The 22667-nt window shown below is 39.0% G+C and overlaps 1 protein-coding gene across 3 annotated transcripts in view; it reads left to right on the top strand.

The window, feature by feature from the left end:
- Window positions 1-22667, top strand: part of CFDP1 (craniofacial development protein 1) — a 127421-nt gene that overhangs the window by 11223 nt on the left and 93531 nt on the right. For all 3 annotated transcript variants that reach the window (XR_011437395.1, XM_070263122.1, XM_001498771.6), the window contains exons 2-5: window positions 4683-4800; window positions 6281-6500; window positions 6836-6963; window positions 17453-17572. Coding sequence is in view for 2 of the 3 variants with exons in the window: in XM_070263122.1 (XP_070119223.1) it covers window positions 4683-4800; window positions 6281-6500; window positions 6836-6963; window positions 17453-17572 (586 nt within the window). In the remaining variant the exon portion in view is untranslated. The remainder of the gene's footprint in view (window positions 1-4682; window positions 4801-6280; window positions 6501-6835; window positions 6964-17452; window positions 17573-22667) is intronic.

Genomic DNA, 22667 nt, shown 5'->3' with positions numbered 1-22667 from the left:
GATCTATCCAGTGATGTAATTTGGCTGTTGAGGTCCCCTACTATTATCATGTTGCTATTTATTTCTTAGGTCTGTTAGTAGTTACTTTATGTACTTTGGTGCTCCTGCGTTAGGTGCATATATATTCATAAGTTTTATGTCCTCTTGGTAGAATGTCCCTTTATCGTTATACACTGCCCCTCTGTCTGTCATTGCCTTTTTTATCTTGAAGTCTGCTTTGTTTGATATAAGTTTGGCAACACCTCCTTTCTTTTGCTTGTCATTTGCTTGGAGTATCATCTTGTATCCTTCACTCTGAGCCTATGTTTGTCTTTAGAGGTGAGATGTATTTCCTGGAGGCAGCATATTTGGTCTTGTTTTTGTTTGTTTGTTTTGCTGAGGAATATTCACCCTGAGCTAACATCTGTTGCTAATCTTCCTCTTTTTTTTGGCTTGAGGAAGATTCACCCTGAACTAACATGTTTGCCAGTCTTCCTCTGTTTTGTATGTGGGTCGCTGCCACAGCGTGGCTGATGAGTAGTGTAGGTCCATGCCCGGGATCCAAACCCAGGCCACCAAAGTGGAGCACACCAAACCTAACCACTATGCTGTGGGGCTGGCCCCTCAGTCTTGTTTTTTAATCCATCCAGTCACTCTGTCTTTTGATTGGAGAATTCAGTCCATTTACATTTAGAGTGATTATTGATATATGAGAGCTTAGTATTGCCATTTTAAATCTTGTTTTCTGGGTGTTCTATATTTCTGTTGTTTCTCTTCCCTTGTATTTCTGATGCCATTTCAGTTTGGTAATTTTCTATGATGGTTTTCTCATCGTTTATCATTTGTGTATCCTGATTTTTTGTTTAGTGGTTACCATGACTTTTGTATAAAAGATCTCATAGATGAGATAGTCCATTTTCTGTAGCCTCTTATCTCTATTAACGTAAGCAGGTTCCATCCCTTACCTCTTCCCCAAGTTATTGTTGTCACAAATTATTCTGCTTTATGTTGTGTTTGTGATTAAAATGAAGTGTTTATAACTATTATTATTATTGTTTTTTTTAAAGATTGGCACCTGAGCTAACAACTGTTGACAATCTTTTATTTTTTTTCCTGCTTTATCTCCCCAAATTGCCCACCCCCCCCACCCCTGTACATAGTTGTATATCTTAGTTACAAGTCCTTCTAATTGTGGCCCTTCTGGTTGTGGCATGTGGGACACCACCTCAACATGGCCTGACAAGCGGTGCCATGTCTGTGCCCAGGATCCAAACCGGGGAAAGGGCTGCTGCAGCAGAACACACAAACTTAACCACTCGGCCGTGGGGCCAGCCCCTATAATTATTTTTTATGCTTTCCTTCCCTTTATCTTTAATGTCATAGTTAAGTGTTTGCTAGCCTGTTCTGATAGCTGCGATTTTCTAGTTTTGCCTGTCTGTTTATCTCCCTGCTCAAGGCTTTGTAAAACTTTTTCTTTTTTGTTTCAGATGTGAATGCATTCTTAATCGTTTCTTGTAGGGGATGTCTTGGGGTGATGAAATCTCTCAGCTTTTGTTTATCTGGAAAAGTTTTTATTTCTCCATCGTATTTGAAGGATATTTTTGCTGGATAGAGTATTCTTTTTTTTTTTTTTTTAAGATTTTATTTTTTCCTTTTTCTCCCCAAAGCCCCCCGGTACATAGTTGTATATTCTTCATTGTGGGTCCTTGTAGTTGTGGCATGTGGGACGCTGCCTGAGTGTGGTTTGATGAGCAGTGCAATGCCTGCGCCCAGGATTCGAACCAACGAAACACTGGGCCGCCTGGAGCGGAGCACGCGAACTTAACCACTCGGCCACGGGGCCAGCCCCCTGAATAGAGTATTCTTGGCTGAAAGTTTTTGTCTTTCAGTATTTTGAATATATCATTCCACCTTCTCCTAGCCTGTAAAGTTTCTGCTGAGAAGTCTGCTGAAAGCCTGATAGGGGTTCCTTTGTAGATATTCTCTTCTGCCTTGCTGCCCTTAATATTTTTTCTTTGTCATTGACTTTTGTCAGTTTTACAAATATATGCTTTGGAGAAGGTCTTTCTGTATTAATGTAATTAGGATTTCTATTGGCTTCATTTACTTCTAATTTCTAGTTTCTTACCCAGGTTTGGGAAATTCTCAGCTATTATTTCTTTGAAGAAGCTCTTTGCTTCCTTCTCCCTCTTTTCTCCCTCTTGAATACCTATAATCCTTATGTTGCATTTCCTACTTGAGTCAGATATTTCTTGGAGAATTTCTTCATTTTTTTTGTCTCACTTCTCTCTCCTCCACATGAAGCATTTCTATATTCCTGTCCTCCAAATTACTAATTCTGTCTTCCATAATGTCAGCTCTGTTTTTAAAGGTTTCTGGATTGTTTTTTATCTCATTCATTGTGTTATACATCTCCAGCATTTCTGTTTGGCTTTTTTTTTAGAATTTCCATCTATTTTGTGAAGAATTCCTTCCATTCATTAGTTTTATTCCTGAGTTCATTGAATGTCTTTCTGTGTTTTCTTGTAGCTCATTAAGTTTCTTTATGATAACTACTTTGAATTCTCCATCATTTAGATTGTAAATTTCTGTGACTTCAGGATTGGTTTCTGGAGATTTGTCATTTTCCTTCTGATCTGGTGTGTTAATGTATTTCTTCATAGTGTTCAATGAAGTAGATGTTTGCTGGCACATAGTGGGAGTAGCTGGTTGCAGATTTGACCTGCTGCCTTGGGGGTGCAGTAGCTGTGTTTTCTGAACACATTGCATCCACTGGAAGTTGTGCCCGTCCACCGGAAGTTGCTGATAGGGCTCATCTGCATTTGCCCACTGGCTGTCACTGTGTGGTGGGTCACATGCGCAGGAACTCTGGTGCAGATCTGCTGCCCTGGCTGACTGGCTGAGCTGGTGCACTGGGGTGGTGGGAGGGGGCTGCTGCTTTCTTTTGCACATGATTGCCCACTCTTTACTCACTGGCAACCTGCCTGGGCTGCTGGGCTTGGTGGGGGCACTCATATGGTGGCTGAGCCGCCTTGGTATAGAGCGTTTTGCAGGCTGGGATGCAACTTTAAAAGCGAAAATGTTCGTGCGGAGGCCTGACTGTTCCCCCGCCTCCTCTTAGAGTTGTACACCAGCCACTGCTTGAGGACCTGCAGATTAGATCACTGCCACTCAAGATGGGGAGGGGATCTACTCACCTCTTTCCACTGCTTCCCAGGGACCCAGTACCCCCACCTTCAGACATATGGCTATGTGATCTCTCAGACGTCCTGTAGTGCTATGTGGGTATCCTCTGTTGGTTAATGCATGTTCTTTTAGTTGTATGTTAGGAAGGAGAGACTGAAGGAACAGCTCACTCTGCCTTCATGCTGATGTTGCCTCCCCCCAGTTCTAAGGTTTTTTTTTTAAAGTTTTTCTTTTCTTTTGTTTTCCCTAATTCTGTTTCCTCTGAATTTCTTTCTGCTTGTTTTCAGTCTTGGCTTTCACATTAGAGGCTTTCCTCAAGTGTTTGGTGGTCCTCGGTTCATTGTAAGTGAAATATTTAAAAGCCGATCATATGTACAGCACTATTCAGAACAGCACTATTTCTAATGGCCCCAAACTGGAAACAATCTAAATGTCCATTAACAGAAGAATGGATAATTAAATTGTCTAGTCATAGAATGAAACACGATTTCAGGATGAGGATGAATAAACTACAGCTACATGCAACAATATGGGTGACTGTCACAAACAGAATGTTGAGTGAAAGAAACCAAACACAAAAGAGTACATGCTGTAAGCTTCTGTTTGTTTAAGGCTCAAAAACAGGCAAAACTAATCTGTGGTATTAGAAGTCAGGATGGTGGTTACCTTTGGCATGGGGGCAGTAGCTAGTGACAGGAAGGGGGCTCAAGTGGCCTTCAGGAATGCTGGTCATGTTCTGCTTCTTGAGCTGGGTCCTACTTATATAAGTATGTTCACTTTGCATAATTTCAGTGAGGTGTGCGTTAGATTTGTGTGCTTTTTGGTATGTGTGTTATACTTCAAATGAAAGTTTATATGAAGTAAAAAAGAAGAAAGTTAGTTCAGTCTCCATGTGGGCAGGATTTATTGACTGGTTCCTACAGACTGGTCAGACTGGGCATCCAGGAGACATTCTTTGGGGGCCCCTGAATGTCAGTGTCTGCGGATGGGAAATAGATTTGTTTGTTCTTTCTGCTATGTCTAACTGGAAGTCTTTAGTCCTCTTTGTAAATCTCTTTTATTCACAAGATAAGGTATCTTTTGCTTACTTTCGGAAGATATGCAAGATGAATTTGGAACATCAGTTTCTTCTTTAAAAAGAACAGTAGTAGTATTGGAATATTTCATTCATTCATTGAGCAAATACTTAAAAAGGCAAACAGGATCCATGACCTCACAGTGTGTAGAACATAGCAGAAATTGCAAACATTAAATATAAGTGGGATTAATTATGGAGGGAAACAGACTGCCACAGAAGCTTGCAATTCAGGAACTTAACCTAGTCTTCAGGGACAGGGAAGACTCCCCTAAAGAAATGATATTGTAGTTAGGTGAAGGATAGAGAAAAGTACTAGACTTTTTTCATGATGAAAATGTCTCATCTTGATGTGAAAAACTTTAATCGTAATGAAAATGTCTCATCTTGATGTGAAAGTCGTTGCTCCTGTATGTCTGACCGCCCTATTATGTGATTCCAGGTGGAGAGTATAGTGAAGATGATGTGAATGAATTAGTGAAGGAAGATGAAGTGGATGGTGAAGAGCAGACACAGAAAACCAAAGGGAAGAAAAGAAAGGCTCAGAGCATTCTGGCCAGGTGATGCTGCCCTCAAGGCCCGTAGAAGTCAGGGGCTGTTGTCACAACCACTCCTGATGGCTGGGATTGGTCTGATGATAGATTGCTTACTGTCAGGGTTTCTTGCCTTTTTCTCTTCAAGGGAAACATTTGGTGACGTTTTAGTTTTAAGTTCTTGGTCTCTGGCAAGCTTTAAAAGGTTTGAGCTTTAATTTAAAAAAAATTTAATAGGTAATATGTACACATGATTAAAATGAAGGACTCACTTGCTATAAAAATGTGTACCCTGACCCTCGCCCTTGTTGCTTTGCCTCAGAAGAACTATGTTACCAGAGATATTCTGTGTATGTACAAGCATGTATGTATATATTTCCTACTCTCTAAAAAAAAGAAGGCAGTTGTATACTCTGCATATCATTTCTCACTTTTATTATTTCACATCTTAGAGATGATACCATGGTAGTACATTTAACTATACCTTAGTCTTTTCAGTGACTGCATAGTATTGCTTTATATGGGTAAACCTTAACTTTATTTAAGCATTCCCTTATTGAGAGCCATTTAGATTAAACCTCATCTTTGCTACAGCAGATAAGACTGCATGAATATTCTTTGTATGTCTTTGTATACATGTAGAAGTATATCTGTAAATCAAATCTGTACAAGTAAAATTGTTTGATCTGGGGTTATGTGCAGTAAAAAAAATTTTAGTAAAGATTAGCAGATTACCTTCCATAGGCCTGGTACTAAATTATACCCTCACCAAAAATTATGAAAATTCTGATGGGTTCTTTAACTTAGATAAGGGAATCTTCCATAGAAGTCTTTTATTCTCTTTGATTGGTGTTTCTGTCGTCCTGGGCATTGAAGCAAAAAGCAAATTGTAGTTTATAAAAAAGGAAAAACATAATTTTAGGTATTTGATGATTCACTTGAAGTCAGAATATTCTAAGAAGCAATTTAGTCTTAAAATTCTTGGGCCCAGTCCTTTTGTCCTTGAGTTTTTCTGTATTCCAGCTTTCATATCTTCAGAAAGTAAGAAGAAACATGGATTTTTTTCCCACTGAGAATTCTAGGAAGAAGTAGTGCAAATAAATTTGAGGCTGTCCTCAGTAGAACATGTTCTCTAAATAGAATGACTTTAAAAAGTCAAAAATATCTGGCGCATATATATATTCTTGGAACACTTTTTCTGGACAGATTGATTTGTGAGGTGATTTGGGGTGTTTTCTTGGTGAAAATAGCTGGTCCTGACTTAGAACACTATATTTTGTTTCTAAGTGTATGGGGAAAATGCTAACTGTAAGAGCTCAGTTCTTTTTATCTTCCACAAAAATCTCAGCTTACCCCCCCTAGTCTCCTCCACTTTTAATCAGTAGTCCCACATGTAAAAGTTTTCTTGGGTTTGCAACATTATGTTTGGAATTGAGGAAGGGATAACTGAAATCATTTTGCATTGTCTGTCTTGTTTTTCCTTTTCCTTGTGACTGTTGGTGATTAGGAAGAGAAAACAAGGTGGCCTCTCATTAGAAGAAGAGGAAGAGGAGGAGGCCGATGAGGAATCTGGAAGAAGTAGCAGTGAGGAGGATGATGCAGCTGCAGAACAGGAAGAAGGCATTGGATCAGAGGACGCGAGGAAAAAGAAGGAGGATGAACTATGGGCCAGCTTCCTCAATGATGTAGGACCAAAATCAAAAGTGCCCCCGAGTACACAAGTTAAAGTAAGTTGATAGATGAATGAGATGAATGCTTCCCCAGAAATACCATAAGTTCCCCAGATAGATTTTTTTTTATTTACAAACTGAGATTTGAAGCTCCAAGAAGTAATCAGACCAGATGCCTTTTGATACTAGTAACTCTACTAAGTGAAAAGCAAAGCATTCCCTGTGGTCGGAAAAATAAGCCTTTCTAATCAAATAAATTCCTAATAGATCTAATAGGTCTTTAACTGTTTAGAGGTGAAATGGTTAAGGACAGCCATAAATAGCACGTTTGGATGGTTCTTTTAGGTTTCCTCCTTATGTGAAACTGATTGTATTTCTTACTTTTTTCATAGCAAGGAGAGGAGACTGAAGAGACAAGTTCAAGTAAATTGTTGGTCAAAGCAGAAGAGCTAGAGAAACCTAAAGAAACAGAAAAAGTTAAAATCACCAAGGTGTTTGATTTTGCTGGTGAAGAAGTCAGGTAGGATGACCATCACAAACTTTCAAATTACTACTTTTTTAAAATGAGCATCTTTCTACATGATATTAGACATCTGTCCTTATTCTAGCCCATCATAGTGTCTTGAAAGAGTTATATTTGAGCTCAAGGAAACCAGTGGCTCCATGAATTATCAGGCAACATGAGAAAGGTCCTTTCACATATGGTAATGTAGTTTTTGGGTATTGTCACGTGGTTGGCTGAACAGAAACATGAAAATGTAAGAATTAAGTATATGGTTCCACTTACTCATTGCCGTGTTTTGTGACTTTGGCTGAGTCCTTTCTCCCTTTATTTCCTTGATTCTGAAGTATGAGCCCCAGTGAAGCCTCTGAAATCAGGTGAAAATTAAAAAGACTAGGAGAGAAATTTGGTTCCAATGTTTTTATTTTTTATTTTTATTTATTTTTTAAGGATTCGCACCTGAGCTAACAACTGTTGCCAATCTGTTTTTTTCCTTCTTCTTCTCCCCAGAGCCCCCCCAGTACATAGTTGTATATTCTAGTTGTGAGTGCCTCTGGTTGTGCTATGTGGGATGCCACGTCAGCATGGCCTGATGAGCGGTGCCACGTCCATGCTCAGGATCCGAACTGGCGAAGCCCTCTGCCACCAAAGTGGAGCACACGAACTTAACCACACAGCCACGGGGCTGACCCTGGTTCTAATATTATTTCCTCACCTTAGTAGTATTTTTTAAGTTCATTCTGAGGTTTGTTACTAGTTTAGAAAAACAGAGTCTTAATAACCTCTTGGCTGTTCTAGGTAAGCCACGTGCCTAGGATTTCCTCTTGCTCATTTATTTAAATTTTACTTTGTGAAAACAGCAGATCTGTAATTTAGAGCTAAATGAGAACAGATGAAGTACCTCTCAGTTTTTTAGATGGTCACATTTATTTTCTTTGACAGTAATTAATTAGACCTGTAAATGCTTTCTGAAAATATAATTTCCCCTAAAATTGATCTTCTTAAAAATAATATTTAGTTTCCAACAATTGTTTCATCAAGTGAAAATACATCTTGGAAAAAAGACTTTGGCATTATTAGTTTTATAAATGGTGTGGAGCAAAACTTTTTATTATTTTTTAAAAAATTTTTCTCCCCAACTTTTTCTTCTGAAAAATTTCACACAGAAAGTTTTCAAGAATAACATTACGATGAACACTATATACTTATCATACAGATTCACCACTTGTTAACGTTTTGCCTCCCTCTCCGCCATCTATATCTGTATTTCTCTCTGTTTTGGCTGAACCATTTGAGAATTACTTAGAGGCATCATGACACTTCATTCTTAAATATTTCAGCACTGTTTCCTAAAAACAAGAGCATTCTCCTTCTTGATGCGGTATAACTCTCACTTCCAGTGAATTTCATATTAATGCAGATTATTGTTTAACCTATCTGTGGTGAAGGACCTTGATTTTAAATTTTCAGCCTGCTGCAGACCAATATTTTTGTAAAACATAAAAAGGAATTACTAGAAAAATAAATTAAAAGAAGTACAAAATACAAGCCCAAATTTTTAATGAGATTTAATAGACAGACATAAAATTGCATTTAATAAATATAGTCAAAAGTGAACATAAGGGAGGGGCTGGCCCTGTGGCCGAGTGGTTAAGTTCGCACGCTCTGCTGCAGGCGGCCCAGTGTTTCGTTGGTTCGAATCCTGGGCGCGGACATGGCACTGCTCATCAAACCATGCTGAGGCAGCATCCCACATGCCACAACTAGAAGGACCCACAATGAAGAATATGCAACTATGTACCGGGGGGCTTTGGGGAGAAAAAGGAAAAAAATAATAAAATCTTCAAAAAAAAAAAAGTGAACATAAGGGAAAGAATTATATAGCTATATATATGCTATTTAATAAAGGTGTGAGTATAAATGATTGCTACAGGAAATCATTGTTATATGTATACATTTTTATTCTGTAATTGAAACAAAAAACTGAAAGTAAAATATCAGTTCTCAACACTTAACATCTAGGCTCACACTTTAAATAAATACTGTGTACATTAATTTTTAAAGTTTTTAATGTGACAAAACAGCTTCTTTCTTTCTTGTTAATCTATCTAATCTAAAGTTGGATTGATGACTTCACTACTCCTAGAGGCTAATATATATATAAATTATTTCTATGTTGGTTTTCCTTTTTTTTCCTTTGTAACGCTCATTATAAACCCATCACAGAGATATTTTTGTGAAGATGGAAGTATAGATTTTCAAAGCCATTTTATTAAGTTTAGGATTTTCAATTTTACTTTTATCCAACATGATGCCGGTGATACTATATTTTCTAAGTTCATCTTCAATGCTTCATCACTCGCCAGTTCCCACAGTTTATCCTGTCAAGCTATAATTAAATATAAGTTATATTTCAGTAGAAAAAAGGAATTCTAGGTGCATGAATTTCCTTTGTGTGGACATTGTTTTGATAGAAAATACAATTCAGAACATTCTGTGAAACACGTTAATCTGTAGAAACTCTGTTCTTCCAGGCTTCTAGCTTTCATTTTTACCCTGATAATTTATTTGCTACTGAAAAACATATTGAATCACTTCTTTGCATGGAAGTGCTTAGATTATTAAAAGTACCAGAGATATCAGACAAATAAGCAGGTTTTACTGTCTAATTGTGTCTTTAAAATTGGGGGCCAAGTGATTTTTTCTTTCGGACACGCTCTTTATTCTGTAGTTTGTCATTCTCAAGAGAATTTTTCCCTTTTGTAACCATTGTACCTCAGCATGCAATTTAACATATGCACATTTATGATCAGCTTTGTTTATCACATATGAAGAGAGTCATATGAAAATTTAATGCATTAGCCTTATGTAATTCACGATTTTTACTACTGTACTGAGAACAGTGATTTTTTTTGGTAGCACATTTTGCTCAATGAAGGAAGCAGTGTGTTAATTTATGGTTTAGTGCAAGCTCCTTTATCCCGTCTTGGAGCCCCACCACTGGAACATATTCTTCCAAACAGTTAAACTTCACAGTGCATTTGTTGACAGAGTGTGATCCTAGTTCTATTATACAGATTAATATTAGTTATGTTTGTCAGCAAGAAACTAATGAAAGAATCCTTATCTGACATTCATGTTTAAATCACACATATCCCATAGTAATTTTCATGTTAGTAGTAATCTAGCATTCTTCAAATTGCACTGGAAAAACACACTTTGCTCACTTTCTTATAGTTTTCACTATTATAAGCCAGACGCTGAATACTTCAACCTGTGGTGTCATTGGAAAGTTGTACTTGAACCACCTTCTGTGTCACAGATTCACCAAGATTTTCAAGCAAATTTCTTTGATACAGTCTTACTAATGTCTTGGTAAAAGTCTGTTTTTTTTTAGTTGGCAACCAAAAGTGCTCCTTTCTCAGAAGGCTGCAGTGCACTAATGTTAATGTATGGAACTTTGCGTCTGTTTCTTTTGGCTTTTTAGTTCAATACTCTTTCTTTCAAAGAATTCTTTTGATTTTGAACTTACGTCTTTATGTTTTGTATGTAAATGCCACTGAAGTTCTAATGGATTTGTTGCTTCATTAGCCAGAACATTTCTGTAAAGAATTCACTATGATTTGAGGACTCAGTGATGAGAAACCAAACTCAACATATAAGGGCTTATAGGTTAATAGCAGTTTTACCTCAGTTGGCCTTTGTTTCTGTGGAACCTCTTCCGTCCTCATTGCCTGACTTAGTGCTGCTGCTGCATTTGGGAAGATATGTGTTGTCTTTACAGAGACGTACAGTGAGGCTTGCTTTGCCATAAGTAAATTACGACTAAAGAGAAATGAGGGGCCGACCTCATGGCTGAGTAATGAAAGTTCTGCGTGCTCCAATTCAGTGGCCCAGGTTTGGGGATTCAGATCCCGGATGCAGGCCTACTCTGCTCATCAGCCATACTGTGGAGGCGTCCCACATACAAAACAGAGGAAGACTGGCACAGATGTTAGCTCAGGGCGAATCTTCTTCAAGCAGAAAAAGAGGAGGATTTGCAATGGATGTTAGCTCAGGGTGAATCTTCATCACAAAAAGTAAATTAATTCAAAAAAGAAAGAATACTAATTTTACTTTCTTAATTTAGTTAACTGATTTTAAGCTGTAAATTTTAAAACTCACACTTGGTTAACAATTAAAATGGTTCTAAAAATAAATGCTTACCTTTTTGGGTTTTAGTTGACAAAATAACCCTAAACTGTCACACACATTGTAATGTGTTCTTACTGCACATGACTGATACACTGACATCACGTGTGAGCACCTTGCAAGTTTGACAATACCTGAATTGGTCTATACTTTATTTAATGCAATGAGTCCACTGATCGTGTCATGAATATTGTGACATTGTCAAATTGCTAAACAGGTTTCTAAATACTTAACAATTTCTCTACCCATCTTGTCTTGGACTAATAACAGGTAGTTTTGCAGCACACATTTAAGTAGTTCTGTATACAGTTGTACTCAAATTTTTCTTGTTATCCCGTTAACATTCTTTATAGCTCTATTTCTTGTTCAGTCCAACATCCAGTGCAGGATTACATTCTGCATTTAGTCTTTTTAGCTTCCTTGAAATTGGAACTGCTTTTAAGCCTTTCTGTATTTCACAACATTGATATATAATTTTTTTTTTATAAAGATTGGCACCTGATCTAACATCTGTTGCCAATCTTTTTTTTCTTCTTCTCCCCAAAGCCCCCCAGTACATAGTTGTATATTCTAGTTGTAGGTCCTTCTGGTTGTCCTATGTGGGACGCCACCTCAGCATGACCTGATGAGTGGTGCCACATCCACATCCAGGATCTGAACCTGCAAAACCCTGGGTCCTCAAAGCGGAGCGTAGAAACTTAACCACTCGTTCATGGGGCCGACCCGATATATATTTTTTGAGTCTATTTGTATTGCAGAATGGTCATCAGTTTGGATTGTTGAATTGTTTCCCCTTGATTACCTTCAGATTAATCACTTTAGACAAAAATACTACACTGATGATGTTTTGGCCTCCTCAGTGCATCACGTCAGTAACACTCAGTATTGGTGGTAAGTTAGACCACTTAAGGCAGTATCTGTCAGAATTCTCCATTGTAAAGACACCCTTTGCCTTGATAATCAGTCATTTGGGGGATCCATTAAATAATTCTCGATGATGTGAGTTAGTAATGTATTTTGCTGCCGGAAATCACACTGGAAACTCTTGAGTTGTCTGATAGAGGGTAACAGAACACTGACAGTACATCTTTACTGGTTTGAAATTCCTACAAAAATGATACAGAAAGTGTTTAATACACCATTAGGAATATAGGTTTTAAAATTTTTAGAAATCTTTGTTGGCTTGCATTATTTTCTTTATGTCATAGGATATCTAAGAAAGATTTATGGTAACTTTACCACTGGCCCTACAGAGAGAGTAAGAAAAGCTGGTGAATAACTGTTGCTATGGGAAATCATTAAATTTACTGATAAAATTAAGTTTTCTGGACTTACTGATATTTATAAACATAGTTGTCTGACACAAATTTCCTCTTTCATTTTTTAAAGCAAGTGGATGGTAATTTTAGATACTATATGGGGGAGGGGGCCTGCTATTTCTATCATTTGTCAGAAGAGGGCAGCAACGTGTCTCTATCAAAAGCAAAACAAAGAAACATCAGAAGGGTAGCACTTTATTTTTCCATAATATAACTCTTTCACACACATATTCAAAAGTAGTATATACTCATTGCTTTAAAAAACATACATTTTAGAGATATATAACATGACAAGCAAAAGTTCTCTGTAACTCCATCCTAAAGGAGACAGTAACCCCGTTAATAGTTGGCATGTTGGCAGGATTTTTTTTCAACTTAAATTATTTATACTTAAATTTAGGTTTTATAAGCCACCCTGATGTAGGAACTTAGGAGGCCTAACTTTTAATTGACAACCAGATGCAAACTTGGTGTATGGAATTGAGCATATCTTGTAATCTCTTGATGTCATCATTCTCCTTTTTCTTTTTGTCTGTGTATCAAGTGAAGAGCATTACAACAACCTTAAGAAATGTGAGAAAGAGCTAGTGATGGCTGGGAAGAATTTGTAAGTGTAAGCATAAGGTAGTGTTAGCACAAAGTTAGTCTTTTAGTTTTTTCTAATTATGTTTTAATTGTTAAGTTTGAGTTTTAACTTTTTGTTTTGTTTTTTTTCCCCACTTGAAAAATGTGTAGCTTATTAACCTTGGGGAATGAGGAAAAATAGTATTTTTTATTCTTCCCTCTCGCATAACCAGCTGAGCCAGTTAGTTCAGGCTTTCCTAGATGATTCACCTTTTGGAAAAGGCCAGTCATGGAAAGTTTCTGTCTAAATAAGGACTTTTCAGGAAGTTTTGAGCAAGTGAAAATGAAGTTAAAATGGAATTTCTGCTGATAACATTTGAATTAACTATTGCGAGTAGAGGGCCTTTTCCTCTCAGAGTTCCCTCTCATATATTAGAAGTGGTATGTGATTTAACTGTTCTCCTATTTGAAGATATTTTGATCACTGGATCTCTTCTTATCACTTGGTAAAAGTGGAGTTTTTCTAGGTATGTGATCAACGAAGAGTAATCTTCTGCTAATGTTACTTTGTGTTGATTACCAAAGTCCCTGAGAGAAATGTACGAGTTTCTAGAAGTTGGTTCCTGGTGAATATGAATAGGACTTTGGCACAGAAATTAACAGAGATACTCCCACAAGTTATACCTTTGCCATGCTTCCTTTATGGCATGTACTATATATCATGTATTATCATGACTTGTTTTCAGTGCTTGGCTGTCCCAATAGACTGTGAGCCCCTTAAGGTGTGAGACCATGTCATATCTTTTTATATGTCCCACATCTAACACAGTGCCTGGATCTAGGTTGCTTTTCAGAAAATTTTCACCAAATTGTCTTAAGTGGCTGCTATAAAAGTTTTGTTAATCCTATGGGAAAACAAGTAAAAAACAAGACCAAATGTGCTTTGCATAAAGGCTTCTTTTACTTTCCCTATAACTTGGGCCACTTGATCTTCATCTTCTCTTATCACCAACCTAAACCATTCTAAAATTTCACAATGATGTGCCTTGATGTGGATCTTTTTAAATTTGCTATGTCAGATGTTCTGTGTAACATTCATTTTGTGGAAACCCATCCTTTTAGGAAATTTTCTTTTTTGTTGATGACCTCTCCCATATTTCCCCCTCTAAAATTCCTGTTAGTTAAATCGATGTAAGGCTAGGCTACGCTATGCTGGGGTGACAAATAAATCCAGAATTTCAGTAGCATAACAGAGCACACATTTATTTTTACTGGTGCAAAGTCCAATGCAGGTTGGCTAGTTCTCTGTCTTATAACTCAGCCATCCAAATCCAAGGTTGCTGTAGCAAAGGAAGAAGGAATAAATAGATTTTCATTTAATTCCCTTGTTTTCAGAATGAGACTTCAGTCTTGCCCTTTGAGTCTGGAACTTCTGTGGTTTTCATTTCTCCAAAGAGTGATGGGTTCTGCTGAGTTGGGTGGTAAACAGTAGCCTCTGGTACGAGGTGGAGAAGGGGATCTGGAAGCTAATTGCTCCTGAGGCAAACTTTCAAGTGGTTTTGGTCTTAACCCCTCTCCTCCACTTTCAAAGGTTCCTGGTATCTCAATCTCCTGAGCCTTTGTAGAATGCTGTTATAGATTGGCTTGCTTATTGTTGGCCATTCCATATGGCTACAGGATTAGGAGATCAGAGGAAACCAAAACCTAAGCCAACTACTACTTGTCTATTTGCTTTCTACCTGCAGAATATGTGATTGACATCCGTTTTCTGTCTGACATACCTCTTCTTATTATCTTTGTGTAATTTTGCCTTTGTAAATTTATTTACCAGTCTTTAGTAGGGTTTTGATAGGGAGTGAAGAATAAAGCATGTATTCAGACCACCCTTTCTAAGTGGAAGTTTCCACTTGTTCTTCATGAGCCGTCTTAGGTCTGCCCCAGATTCTACCCAGGGGAAGGAGATGTACAGCAGCTCGTTCTAGTCCAGTACTCTGGGACTCTGCATTAAGCCTTAGGTTTGAATGTTGGTTTATTTTGGTTGTCCATAGAGCGGTGTAAGGAATTACGCCAAAGTTTAGTGGCTTAAAACAATTGTTTTATTGTAATTTCTCATTGTAAGGTTCTGGGTATGACTGGGTTCAGCTAGGCAGTTCTTGCTCAGGGTCTCTCGTGCAGTTGTAGTTAGTGACTGGGTCTGTGCTAGGAAGGTTTCTTGCGTAAATCATCTTGCAGGTTTCCTTACTTTTGTGTCTGGTGCCTGAGCTAGGAAGACTCAGACACTTGGGAGCTGGAATAGGTTTCTCAGGCATCTCTCCCTATGTGATCTTCCTATATGTTCTCTCCAGCATCGTGGCTTCAGAGTATCCAGACCTCTTATGTGGTAACTTGGGATTTCAGAGACACATTCTCAAGGGAGAGATCCACGTGGAAGCTGTATCACCTTTTATCAACTAGCCTCAGAAGTCGCGTAGTGCCACTTTCACTCAACTCCATAAGTCAGGGCAGCCACAAAGCCTACCCAGTTTCAGGGAGTGGTGACATACACTCCCTCTCTCATTGGGGTAGTGTCAGGTTCTGGAGGAGCATGTGGGATGGGAAATTTGTGGCAACCATCTTTGGGAAATAGAGCCTACTACTGGATTCTCTCTAGTATTGCTGCTTAATCTCTGGGCAGTCTTGAAAAAGTAACTTCCAACCCCTTAGATTTCAGTTTTCTCACTGATGAAATGTAAATGTGTCAGCTGTTGCTACAGAAATGCTGTGTAAGAAACCATCCCAAAACTCTGTGGTATACACCAGTAAACATTTGTTTATTGCTCATATGTTTCTGGATGTCTGGGGTTCAGCTGGCCTGAGCTTGACTCCAAGCTGCTAATTGAGTTCAGGTCTGCAGCATGTCTTTTTCAGCCATCTTTGGCCAGCACCTACTTGAGGCATATTCTTATGGCTAAAGGGAGGAACTCAAGGGGCAAGTGAAACAGCACAAACACATTTAATGCTTCTGTTCCTGTCAGATCAGCTAACATCTCATTGACCATTGAACCAAGTCATGTATCCAAGCTCAACATCAGTGAGGTGGGGAAGTATCTTCATCAGTAGGGAAGGAGTGAATATTTGCTGAATGGTGGTCTAATCTATCGTATAAATTCTCCCTCTTATTTTTGACTCTTGACGCTTATTACTAAGAGGTTCATTTGGGACAGTAGAGGGACTCACAAATTAAGCCTCATAGAGAGTAGGACCAGATTTTGGAGGGTCTTGAACGCGAGGTTCAGCCATTTATATTTGATCCTCTGAGTAATACTGAGCCATCACAAGAACTTGAGCAGGAAAGTAACAGGTTTTTTAAAAATAAACCTGTTATTCAGGTTTAAACCTGTCGCCTTCAAAATAATTTGGCAGTCTTTCTCAGTGAAGATTCTTCATACAAAACTCTCAAACTCTTATTCTGTGCCACTTGTGTGAGTGACACAGTACTGAGTGCAGGAGTGAGGTGGCTCTTAATAAGAAAATTTGGTTCTGGTCCCAAGAAGCCTAGAAGGAAGAAGAAAAGAGAGAGAGATTGATATTCCTGCAAAGCTAGAATTTATGGGATTCACCTGTCATTCTTGTTCAGTCTTATTCTGGATGACCTGGTTGAACACTCATAATACAATGACCGTACTCTTGGACCCTCCCACAGATAGATTGGAATTTAAACAAAATTCCTGAGATGTCTTTGTTGACTTGATAAGCTTAGGCAGGTATTAGGTATTTCTCATCTCTTTATCTGAAATTTCAGGCACCATTAATATCTTTATATGATCCTTTAGGACTCAGTTTTATTGAGGGCAATTTTTCCAGAGCTGAAATTGGAAAGGATTCTCAATCATCTAGCTTTCTTCCACTCCCAAATTAATAGTACCTATTTAGCCCATTTCAAGAGATTTTGTTTCATCTTTGGATTGTTTTAGGTTTAGAAAAGGAGCCTTCTGCAGAGTCTTTTCATTTGTTTATACTGTTGCTTTTCTCCTTGAAATAATACCAGTGTTCTTCTCCCAAATATTCCATCTCCTCATTCCAGCTTTTACTGGCCTTTGAGTGTGAGTCCGAATCTCCATGTGCAGCACAGGGGGAGAGCCTTCTTCAGCCTTCACATCGGTAACTCATGTGGGCTGTGGTTCGGTAGTGACTACCGGGGTGTGTTTCATATTGACAGAAGTAATGGAGGAGATTTTACAGAGGTCAGATTTACGTACATTGTCGTTTCATTTAGTGAGGGAAAATGTCTTTATCTAGAACTGTTGTAGTAAGCTTTAACCATAAATCTCAGTAGCCAGAACTTATTGAAAGTCCCGTGGGGATTTTCCTTCTGTCATTTATTCCTTTTTCTTAGATTTTGTTTGTCTCTTTTTATTCCTCTTGTAAACTTGATGTCTCCTTCCTTGGCACAGGGTGACTAAGGAAGTGGATGCTACATCTAAAGAAGCCAAATCCTTCTTCAAGCAAAATGAGAAAGACAAACCACAGACTAATGTCCCTTCAGCTCTGCCATCACTCCCTGCTGGGTCAGGGTGAGTATTCTAGTCTCAGGCCCAGGTGTACCTGGCACACTGGAGAAGCTATTTTCAGTATAAGGACCTGCTTTAACTGTAGCTGTCATGATTCTTTTCCTGAGAAAAGGAAGTTTGCTGCTGCTCTGTCTTTGTTTAATTACATGCCAAAATGGAAGCTGCAAAGGAAAATTAGCCATAAGTTTCCTGTTTGATTCCAGCCTGAAAAACATCCTGATTTACATTGTTGACTACAGACCATGTAGTAGGCTTTACATTTAAAAAATAATTTTTGAATGAAAATATCAGCAATTCATCAAAACTTCTAATGAGGGGCTGGCCCAGTGGCATGGTGGTTAAGTTCGCACATTCTGCTTTGGTGGCTTGGGGTTTCCTGGTTCAGATCTCGGGTGTGGACCTACACACTATTTGTTGAGCCAGGCTGTGGCAGGCATCCCATATATAAAGTAGAGGAAGATGGGCACAGATGTTAGCTCAGGGCTAGTCTTCCTCAGCAAAAAGAGGAAGATTGGTGGCAGACATTAGCTCAGGGCTAATCTTCCTCAAAAAAAAAAAAATTTTTTTTTTAATAAATAAATAAAAATAAAAAATAAATAATTAAAAACAAACTTGTAATGAAGATTTGGGTTGAGTATTCACTCCCAACCCCCAGGGACCTCAAAGAAACATAAAAGGTTAAAGCTGATTTATAAATAATTCTATTAATACATTATCGGGAACTTAATAGTTTTTCTCCCTTTGTATTTTCCATATTACTTGAAGACTAGAATTCTTTCTCTTTGGAGGAAATAAAAATTTCTTTCTTCTTAACCTATATATAGGAAATAAAGCATCAGGGGCTGGCCCGGTGGTGTAGTGATTAAGTTTGTGCACTCTGCTCTGGCAGCCCAGGGTTCGTGGGTTTGGGTCTCAGGTGCAGACCTACACACCACTCACCAAGCCATGCTGTGGCCACATCCCACATACAAAATAGAGGAAGATTGGCACAGATGTTAGCTCAGCGACAGTCTTCCTCAAGCAAAAAGAGGAAGATTGTCAACAGATGTTAGCTCAGGGCCCGTCTTCCTCACCAAAAAAAAAAGAAGCAGCAGCAGCAAAGCATCACAGTAAATATGAGGAGCCAGGGCGCTAGCCTGCAGGGAAGTGAACATGGACCACACCTCATATGTGGAACTGATCACCTGCTGACTCCTCTGGGCAGCTCTGAGTCCTTGAGATGTTTGGGGTAGAACAAGTCACCTATAGGGGCTTCTCTGACCCTTCTGTCAGTTTGTCACTTCTTCCTTCCCTCCCCAATCATGCCTATGTCATTTCTCTGAAGGGTAGAGTTTTGTTTTGTTTTTTACATTAAAAAAAAAAAATCATTGATTTTCCTATCGGATTATGAGCTTTTCTAGGACAAGCTTTTCTCATCTTTGCTGCCCTGGCTCCGACAATGCTATGGCACACTGGTATGCTCACTACTTGTGTTTACCCTGAAGCAGACCCTGAGACACAAGTGTGAGTGCAAGTCGTGTATGTGGGAGGTGATTCCGGAAAGCCCCAGTAGGGAGATGAAAAGGGGTGAAAAGGAAGCCAGTGCAAGGTGTGTTCCCCAGTAGGTGACTGCTGGTGGTGGCTGGTAATCAGCCCCCCTGGCAACTCAGGGAGATGGTGAAGACTGGGAGGAGGCTGGGATGTTTATCCTTTAACTTCCATCAGTTAGCGGCTCAGCTGCTTCCATGTGCCCTCAGACTTCAGGCTGTGAGCTGCTGCTCTCAGGTGTGCCATAGTGGTGAACACAAGGACATGAGCCTGGGGCTGTGTCCACATCTGCTTCATACTCGTTATCTGTTTCTTACTCCAAGTATTTCTCTCCCACTGGAGTGAGTGGGTGGCAGAGGTCATGTAGTAGTTACACGGAAACCTAAGAAGGAAAAGGATTTGAGTGCTTGCTCCCACAGTGGAAATGATGTAAACACCAAGGAAGGCAGCTATGGGAGGAGACAGGTAATGTGAACGGAGTGCTCCAGACCTGGCCCTGTTAATACTCTAGACCAGTACTTTTCAAGCTGTGGTTTGCAATGGTCATTTTAAAAAAAATGAAATAGAATGACAAATATCATAGTATATCACATAGTAAGAGTAAATACTGCTTCATAAAATTTTTATTTCTGTTATTGATGTGCTTTTAGTGGGTGGAAGAATAAGCTCTATCTTTTAGTGAGGGTTGAGATTTAAAAAAAATGTGAGGCTGAAGCTGTTTTTAGCCTTCAGATAATTATATTGTATGAGAGGGATTCTCTTGAAACCAGTAGCTTTCGCACTTTATTGATTGCCACTCACCTTAGTAAGGAATACATTTTACAGTATGCCCTAGTACATCCATAAATAAAGGTATGTAAAAAAGTGAAATAAAAATTTGGTGAAATAATATTTCTCTTTACTACATATAATGAACTCTGATTTCCTGTTTTACAAAATTATGTGGAGTATGTGTCATTCAGAAAAAGTTAGGACCCACTGAATTGATCTCACAATCTATTACAACCTGACTTTGACAAATACTGCTCTAAATTACATATAGAATTAGCCTTTTGCAGGCTTTTACTTGGGTTACCAGGCTTGTATCTGGTATTATTAAACAGTGTCTCTTGTGTTTATTAAAAGTTGCCTCCGGATTAAGTAGCAGATAGAAATAGAGGCAAAGGTTCTTCTACCTTAGGTTACTAGCATAGTTTGTTTGAACTAGCACAATTTTTACTTCTGGCCTCCTTAGTGTTTCTTAAAATAATCCCTATTGATGCTTAGAGATTATACTTGGAAACTGTGTTTCAGAAAATGCTCTGTTTCTATAATTATGAAGGTAACTAGAGAGGGGAGAAGTGGTAGCTTAGCAAGGTCAGCTTAAATCACTCATGGAAATCTCACTGCATTCTCTATCCATGCCTTCCTTTCTTTCTAGGATAAGACATCTGCTGAGATGATATGTGAATTAGGGAGACCCAGCAGGAAACAGATGGCATCATCAAATTTGGATACTTTGAGGAGAATTTAATAACTCACAAAGTGATGAAAACCACAGGGATGGGAATAGTGTGCTGTCCCCTGGGCTAGTAATAATGAGGCTCCATTACTACCCCTAGACCTGAAGGGGCAAGAGGGGGAGCAGTTTATTGCAGTGAAGACAGAGAGGGCCTCCTGACAGGTGCTGAGACCTTCCCTTGAGCGGTGGACTATCCAGGGAGAAGCCAGAAGAATAAATATCCAGATCTCCCATTTGTCCCTCCTTCCCATCTCTTGTTAGGGGACTTCATTGGCCCGCTGAGCTTGTGAAAGAAAAAATTATTCTGACACTTGGTAAAATGGTAAGGAAGACTTATTCAAGATTATTGCAACAGGTGTTAAGACTATCACAAAAGGGGAGAAAGATCGGGCTCAACTCTGAATACAGCAGAGACATCTGGGGATTTATACCAGGCAGCAGAGTGAGGGGGATGGAGGCAGTGGATGGAACCTTACTAAGGGTAGGGAGATCTTGCTAAACCGACATAACAGAGTTCTTGCTGAAGGCAGGCCAAGGACCATACATCAAAGGTGAGAGATGAGGAACTTGATCAGGTATCAAGAGTGGGGCATTCTCTTTACAGACTTCGCAGGATTCTTGCTAAAACTGGGCTGTCTGAGCCCAGCAAGGACAGAGGGTCATGATTGAGGCCTGGTTGAGAACAGGGCTCAAAGGAGCCTGACTGAGCTTTGATCAAGAAGAGTCCTTTGTCCATACAAGACAGCATCTGAGGCAGAGAGCAGTGTGGAGAACGACGTAGAGGGAATCTAGAGGGACCAACCAGTAAAATATCTTTCAGTAGATTAATGAACTAGTGACTCCGTTATAAAGAGGTAAAGTGAAATTTGGTCAAAATCAATCTCTTTGAAAGCTATACAGAACATAATAGATTACAAGGATATGTCTGCTTGAGTGAAAAAGTCCTCAGAGTTGTATGTGAAAATGGGGACATGTAATTCTGATAGTGTACCTTGAATTTCTGAATAAATCCAGAAGATAACCTTCAAGGTTAGCAAGATTGTTTTTCTGAAATGCATCTGAAAAAGCATCTAGAGTTGTGATCGTGCTTGAGAAAAGATGGAGTCAAGAGGAGTTCACCTGATCCAGGGTGTGTAAGTGGGCACATTTTATCAGTGCGAACATTAGTATCTATCTGCTGCAGGCTGCACATGCCTGGTATGGAAAGTCTTTTCAGGGGAAGACTCTATTGGAATAATCCAATTTATTAAAAGAAAATTTTTAAAATATTTTTTCCACATACTTTTTTAATTTTCACTTTTGGAGTTGCTTCAGTTTATAGAAATTGTCCAGCAGAAACGCTTTATTTGTTTATTTTTCTTTTCTCTAAACAGATTTAAGCAATACAGGAAAACCAGAGCAGGAGAGTGAAACATCCTGTCCCACATCCTTTGCTAGCAAATAGGAACAGATTCACAGGAGCAAATGTTTGTAACTGAAAATGCATTTCCTCCACATGTTTAAAATAGCACACTGCTTAGGCTATAAAAAGCCAAAGTTTATGCTTTGGGAATGGAGTAAACCAAACACCGAATTTTAATTAGAGGCAGGAATCGGAGATGACAAGAAGCCCTCTCCACTGTCTACATTTGGTAGTAGAAAGCGTGATGCTCAGCCTAGTGTGTCTGAATTACTGTAGTTCTGTTACTCTGAGCTCTTGATCCTCTTCTCCCCCTCCTGGCCCCCAATCCTCACTACCGCTGCCGTGGCCGCCAGCATCCAGCTCCTGCAGTGCTTGTGGGTATTTGGCTGGTCAGCCTTCAACCCCACATTTGCTGCTTACCTTATTCCAGCACTGGGCTACTAGCGGGCTGCTAGTCTCATTAAAGTTTCTAGTCCTAGCTGCAGGCATTACTTTGTCTCATTAAGTGCTTACTGTTTAAGTTGCCTCTTGATAGATTGGGAATGACCTAAAGCAATAAAGCATAAGCATGAAAAACATCACTTTCCCACATAGTTGTCTTGTCTTCTCGATCTATTTAGCAAAAAAAATAAGAGGGGGCCTTGAGTCTCAAACAACATCATGGGTGG

Source organism: Equus caballus, chromosome 3, assembly GCF_041296265.1.
Source record: "Equus caballus isolate H_3958 breed thoroughbred chromosome 3, TB-T2T, whole genome shotgun sequence".
Lineage (NCBI taxonomy): Eukaryota > Metazoa > Chordata > Mammalia > Perissodactyla > Equidae > Equus > Equus caballus.
The sequence above is the reverse complement of the archived record's forward strand: the minus strand, read 5'-3'. Positions and strand labels throughout refer to the sequence as shown.